Source organism: Phoca vitulina, unplaced genomic scaffold, assembly GCF_004348235.1.
Source record: "Phoca vitulina isolate PV1807 unplaced genomic scaffold, GSC_HSeal_1.0 scaffold62, whole genome shotgun sequence".
Lineage (NCBI taxonomy): Eukaryota > Metazoa > Chordata > Mammalia > Carnivora > Phocidae > Phoca > Phoca vitulina.
In genome coordinates this window covers 5,916,139-5,923,034 of record NW_022589765.1, presented here as the reverse complement: position 1 = coordinate 5,923,034, position 6,896 = coordinate 5,916,139, and the positions used below count along the sequence as shown (strand labels likewise).

Below are 6,896 nucleotides of genomic sequence, written 5' to 3'. Positions count from 1 at the left end.
GGGGAGGTGGGGAGGGCTGTGGCCGGCTGCGCAGCCGCCAGGCGATCTGCCCTCCTGGTGTGGACCAAAGCGCCCGGAGTGCCACCCTGGGTTCGCCCCACCATCCATCTTGTCTTCCCCAGGCGGGCCCTGCCGAGGGCTCCAGGGGAGGTGGGAGGGGCTGGCGGTCTCCCCTGACGTCAGCCTGGAAAGTGAGGGGCATGACTCATCAGGGTCATTTCTAATGCGATCCCGTCCTGAGACTATTTCACATGGAAATGTCGAAGTGGCTGGAGCCCTTACAGGCACCCACAGACTGTAAAGCGCCAGACCTCGCCCTGGGAGCAGAGGGAGGGAAAGTTGGGAGATGAGGCTCGTCTCCGGTGGGGCCTGAGTCCAGTGTCCACTGGGAAGAGCATGAAGGCCCGCTAGTGACACCTGTGACATCAGGGCCCTTCGTGAGAGCCGGCTATTTGGGATGCAAATGGCAAGCTGACTGGTGGAAACACCTCGAGCGGGGCTGGGAGAGGCGGCCTGCAGGGGTGGGGTGGGGGGGGGTGAGGGGGGCCAGGATTTAGTTCCTGTTCACCTGAAGCTTAGCTATCCTTCGTGGGCATCTCGAGGGGTCCTAAATGAGCGTCTAAGCCAGGGTCCCAGAGTCTGTTTGATGATGGATGCTTCTCGGCGAATCTGCGAGCTGATTCCACAGAGGGGCTCTAACATAAACCTACCAACATCGCCTCCCATTCCACCAGCCTTCTCCTCTGTCACTCACCCCATCTTAGCCCCCCCCCCCGCCTCAAATTAGCAAAAGACGGTGAGGGAACATCTGGAGACACCAAGGGTATCTTTGTGACACCGAAAGTGTCTCAACACCTCACACAGAAAACATATAACTTTAGAGACTAAATTGGGGGAGTGTGTGTATGGTCTTTCTAATTTTTTTCGGTATCACTCGCCTGTTCCTTCCCTGCCAAGTGGCTTTAAATCCTCTTCACAGCTCTTGGGTCTCCTTTGCAAATATCACTCTAGCTCTTAAAAGCACAGGAGCTAGGTCAGAAAAGTGACTCAGCAAACCACATGGTGTCATTTGAAAATCTATTTTTTTTCCCCTGGCTTTAGAACCTGAATTGAAAATCCAGTCAGTTGAGAAACCCAGGCAGAGATCTTACAGATTTATAAGGGCCTTGCCTCCAGATAGGATTTGCTTTGAAAATTCCTAAGAAAACTCTCTCATCACTAGGTTGAAGATCTCTTCTCTGTCCCCTGACACCCTCCCCCAAGTCACCCCCTTCTTTACGCTATAAGGACTGTAATTGTGTAAGATGAAATAATTTCTAGTTGCACCTGGGGAGTTGACCATCATAAGGAACCCCGGGGCGAATGCTTTTAAAAAGTGAAGAATCACCTCTCCATTTACCTTTAGTGTTAATTCGACTTAAAAGTCACATCTACTTAGAGCAAGACACACCTGTTCTCTGAATGTGTGGTCCAGGCTACTAAAAGGTAGCTCACTGTGTCTGTTTAGGACATTTTCCTGGTGGTTGTTTCATTTTAGAAGGGAGCCCTATTCTTATTAAGGTACAATTTGGGGCCTGCCTTAGATGTTCCCATGAACACAGGAACATCAGATTCCAATTTTGTTTAGTTAGTCAACCTACCAAAATCCTCCATCCCATACCAGGAGGTACTTGAATAAAGCAGGAGGTACTTGAAAACAATGCCTATCGCAGGGTTTGATACCTAGAGAGCAGTCAGTACTTGTTGAATAAACAAGAGGCAACATATCAGAATTGCTTCTCTTCTAATCAAAAAGACGTGGGGGGGAACTGTATGAATAAATATAAGCTGGGTTCGTAGAGTTGATTTTTTAAAAAATAGGGCACACCTATCAGGGTCCCCAGAACTAAAAGCCTTCTGGTCAACTAGTACCACACTACCCCAATGTCTCTCACTGGTCTGTCTACTTGGCGCCCAGTATATTTCTGTTTGAACAACAACCACCATTCTTGCAACCATCAACAGTGGGAGAGTCTGAAATCCCGTCATTGGCCTGCCCCCCCTTCCGCCCCCAGCAGCCTCCCCACAGAGCTACTGCAGCCCTTCCTCTCTGCAGTGCCCTACCTCCACCCCAGATTCCTGACGACCAGGATGCTCAGCTCTAGAAGCGCCCAATTATTTGCTGTCTCCGCCCTTCCAGATACAGCCTGGTCCCCCCCTTTCCTCCTTAGGCAGAACCCCCACCTGCACTGCGGTCTTGGAATCTGAGTCCCTCCCTTCCTCTAAAACCTGCTCAAAACTCACCTCCTCCTAAAGTTTTTCTTACCAAGCCTATTGTACCCTAACCGCTCATTATTTCATGTCCTAGAGTTCCTATATACCTTACTCAATACACATATTAATTGTAACTGCCACAACTACCGTTGTAATTGTGCGTCTGGTACCCAACCCCTATGATAAATCCAGTTCCAGGATTATGTAGCTGACGGGAATGAAGGTGTGGGTTGCCAGAAGGTGGGATGATTGTCTCTGCTTACTCATGTTTTACCTCGTGCATGTTCTTGATTACCCCCTTGATTACAGGGTATGTCATCGCTATCAGAGTGAGGGCAGGACAGGGGCCCAGGCCAGTAGCCTGTCCTGTACACTATGTTGTTGATGACTGGCTAATTTGGGGGGCTCATCTTTTGAACCAAGTAGGGTTTGCTTACCTGAGTCAGCTTTGCCACACAGGGAGGGTCCCGGGAAAAGTCCCAGCCTTGGTACATCGGTGGAAACAGGTGGCTGCCCACACAAGAGCCTCAAGGCTCTGCCAATCTCCCAAACATTTCCTTAGAGGTGCTGATGTCCCCCGCCCTCCCCCCCCCGGCCTTTTGCAGTTCTTTAACCAGAGCCGTCCAAGGCCACTGGTGAATTACAAATGTGTTGTTTGGGAGGGAAGGAGGGCCCCGCTGTAGCAGACGTGCCCCGGCGCCTGGGGGCGGTGTTGCCAAAAGGGAGAAGGGGGTTGCTGGCAGGGGGATGTAGGGGCGCTGGTCAAATTACCATCTTCATATTGCCCAACGCCCGCTCCGCTCCGAGCCTTGGACTAACCGTTCATCCCCAGGCAGCCAGCAAACGTAGCGTGCGGCACCTTGGTGCAGTGTGTATCCGTGTGTTTTAAACGTTATCGTCTGGGCTGCGGTTGTGTCTTGCCTGTAGGGGGAATCCCCTCAGAAGTGCTGCCCCTTGGGGGCTGAAACACTAACCCCCACCTCCACTTCCCCTCCCCCGCCATGCAAGGGAAGGTGGCGTTGCCAGAGCTGAGTTAAGTGGGAGTAGCTCCTAAATAGCCTAGACGCTGATTCAGGCCTGGGTTGTGCGGGACCCGAGCCAGGGAACTCCGGGGAGACTCCCCTGTCCAAACTGTGGAAACCCAGGGTTACCACTCGACTCAGGAATTTGCTAGTGCCCTCGGTCTGCGGACTTCACAAAGCGGGATGCGTGGGGCAGGCTCGCGCGTCTCTAAGGGCTCTGTGATTCTTTTCCCGCAGTGTCGAGTCTGGGCGAAGCCCACTCGGCTTCTTGTTGCGCAGACCTTTCGAGAAACGTAAGATCGGCCGAGGGCCCCTGGGAGCCCAAGAAAGAACTCTCTTATGTCTCGTTCCCCAACCCACAGAGCCGTGTGCCAAGGGGCACCATTTAAAGCCCTGGGCCCCTAACCTGCCCACTCCCCCACGGGCCGACCGCCCGGTGCGGGAGGCCGGCTTCGCAGGTGGTTGTGGCCCGCTGCGGGAATGCGCGCTGCGGGCCCTCGCACTCTTGCGCCCAGACCTCCCTGGCGCAACAGTCCCGCGTCGGGGAGCCAGGGGCTGCGCTGGCGCCACAGCTGGCCAAGGTGAGGAGTGCATTCTGTGTTCATGTGTGCGCGCGTGCGTGCGTGTGTGTGTGTGCGCGCGTGTGTGCGCGCGCGTGTGTGTGCGCGCGCGCGCTTGTGTTAGACAGCTGGGGGAGTCTGGTACTGCCGGGTTCTGGATTCGGACCCAAGTCCTTGGCCTCATTTGGACCACGTTGCAAATAACCAGACCCTTAAAAATAAAAAAGCAAATTCTTATACTGAATATGCAAAGCCATTGAAAATACGGATCTTCCCACCATCTAGGAGATGACGCTTTCTGGGGGCCCCTCCGGTGAACGAATTCTGTTGAGACCCAGTCTTATGCAGGCAGTAGGGTGCTCACATAGGGGGTTCAACCCTCTCCCCGCCCCCTCCTCTTGAGATGTTCCCGCAAATTCATCGGAGACCTAAGCAGATTGGATGGCAGGAATTCGGGACGGAGGAAATTTGCAGAATGTAAAGTATGTTGGCAAGAGATAATTCGATTCGGTTAAAGTGTATCCGAGGCGAATTTTAAGATTAGGTGGGATCATGGTTTGACAATCCCCTCCCGCTCTCCTGGGCTCCAAATTAACTTCTCCGCCCAGTGAAATCACAGGGCTTGGGAAGGTGCCTAACAGCTGAGGGGGACTGGGTTTGTGTTTTGTTTCAAACTACCAAAAAGCAGCTTCGAGGGGCAGCCAAGTTGGTGCCTAGAGGTAGCTGTCCCCCAGATGTGATGAGGAAAAGTGTTGAACCAAATCAGGCTAGTGGGTCCCCCCCTCCCCCTCCATTCCACCCCCAGAGAGAAAGCGCGACTTCAGAAGATGCGCGGGCTCGCGCTCGCTCTTTCTTTCTCGCGCTCTCACTCGTCTCCCCCCCACCTTTTTTTTTTTTTTTTCACACTCACGCACATTCCGTGCCTTTGGAGCAGAATAGGAATCAAATTCAAGGAATGTTGATCCTGCTGCTGCAGACGGCAGGGCTGGGCTGTCTTGAGTGATTCCTTAGGAATTCCCCTCCCGCCAACCCCCTCCTCTCTTCTCCCCCCACCCCCGCCCATCCCCCAGGGTTCCGCAAACCCCCCATCAGCGAGTTGCAAGTCCGCCCCCCCACCACCACTGCAGCTCTGAATTTCTGGGCACCTTCGACAGAGTTGGGAGGGGGCGAGGACTCTGCTTCTCCTAATTGTCGTTAGTCTTGAGCTCTTAGAAGTGACGGGGACTTTGCAAAGAGGGAGCGTCGAATGGAAAGCGGAGGCGCAGGTTGCAGGCAAGTGTTTTGATCCCCAGACAGCTGGAATTTATCACCGGCTGCAAGTCTGTCGGCACACGCACACAAACACGCACACACCCGCACTCCGGGGCACGGATACTCCGACGCAAGCTTGGCGCTCCCAGCTCCGCGCGTCGCCCCCGCCCCCGCCGGGCTGCTCCCCTGGAGCTCTGGTCGGCGACCCAGACGCTGGGGCGCGCGGACCCCCTGCCTAGCCCCGCTTCCCGCTCCCTGGCTCCCGGGGCGGCCGGGGCGCTCGTAGTCCAGAGGGCAGCGCACTCACCCCTAGCTGCCGCCGCCCCTAGGAAGGGCGGGCTGGACTTACCCATGGAATCGGGCAGGGACATGTCGCTGGACCGCTGCTGAGTCAGGGACTGATGCATGGTGAAAGCTGCCCTGTGGCCCCGGCCCCCGAAGCTGCTTCACGCGGCCCCGGCTCAGGGCGCCCCGCAGAGCATCCTACTCCGCGGCTGCCGCTCCCCGTCCCTCCGGGAGCTGAGAGAGACTGCCTCTGGTTGCGAGCTGCAGTCCAAGGGCCGCCTCCCCCCTCCCTTCCCTCCCCCTCTTCTCCCTCCCTCCTCTTCTGCCTCCCTCTGTTCGGGGAGGCAGCAGCATTGGCGGTCCGAGCAGCGGCGTGCGCTTGCGCAAGACCCCCCCTCCCTCCCCCTCGGCCCCCCCATCCTAGTTATCCACCTCCCAGCCTCCCAAGCCAGACAGGGAGCCGTTTTAGCCCCTTGGGGCCAGGGCTGCGCAGAGAAAGAGGGGGAGGCTACAGCCTGGGGCCAATCGGCCTTCTCTGTAGTTTGGAGAGAGGGTCTTGGGCAAGCATCCTGTTCTAGGATTTATAATTGGGGAGGGGGCAGAGTCAGAGGTTCAGAGTTGATGAATACACACGCGCGCGCGCGCGCGCGCGCGCGCACACACACACACACACACACACACACATTTGTGCAGGTTTGGTCTTAGTGCTTCCAGAGTGACATAATGGAGCTGGAGATGATCCAGAGAAGGGCCACTCTATAATCAAGGGGATGGGGGAGGGTAGAGGGGGCTGCCATATGAAGATAGATTAAACAAACGCAGACTCTTTAGTCTAGAAAGATGAAGGCTGGGAAGGGATGTGACCAGAGTGTATAAAATTATGCAGAGATGGAGAGAGGGAACACAGCCTCATTCACCAGATCCGAGAATTCTAGAACCAACAGCCCCCCTAAGAGCTAGAAGGAGATTCAGCTAAAGCAAATACGACTCTGCATCAGCACCATCCCAGTTTGTGCTTTGGTCAAGATGCTTTTAGGTCAAGGATCTCATTTTCTCCTCACAGCAGCCATGCAAGGCAGGAAGAGGAAACATCCATAATCCCATTTTACAGATGAAGAAACTGAATCTCAGACAAGGCACGAATACGTCCTGTAGCCACTCAGCCAGTCAGTGGCAGAGGTGGCATTTGAACCTAGATCTGTGGGACTCCCAGGTCAGGGCTCTTGCTGCTATGACAGCCGAAAAGAATGGCACATCGAAAACCTGAGGCGTTCATTAGCCCCAAGAGGTGCAACGGGATGAAAACACGGGTAGCTTTGGAAAGAGTGAAATAGCCATGGGCGCCAGGATCCACTGTGGGTTGCCAAGGGAAACTGAGGGTGAAGGGGAAATGTCCTTGATCTTGGAGGACAGCAAAGTCCCTCCCAACCGATCCTTCCAGACCCCATTAGGATATGGGGCTGGAATCACTACGTGGTCAGCCCAGAGGGTGGTTTTGAGTCCTCAAAACAGTAGCAGAACAGAA

At 55.0% G+C, this 6,896-nt stretch overlaps 1 protein-coding gene across 2 annotated transcripts in view; it reads right to left on the bottom strand.

The window, feature by feature from the left end:
• Positions 1-5,645, bottom strand: part of TMEM255A (transmembrane protein 255A) — a 48,052-nt gene extending 42,407 nt beyond the window's left edge. For both annotated transcript variants that reach the window (XM_032391425.1, XM_032391426.1), the window contains exon 1: positions 5,436-5,645. In XM_032391425.1, coding sequence (XP_032247316.1) covers positions 5,436-5,493 — 58 coding nt within the window. In that variant the 5' untranslated portion in view covers positions 5,494-5,645. The remainder of the gene's footprint in view (positions 1-5,435) is intronic.
• Positions 5,646-6,896: the final 1,251 nt, after the last annotated feature.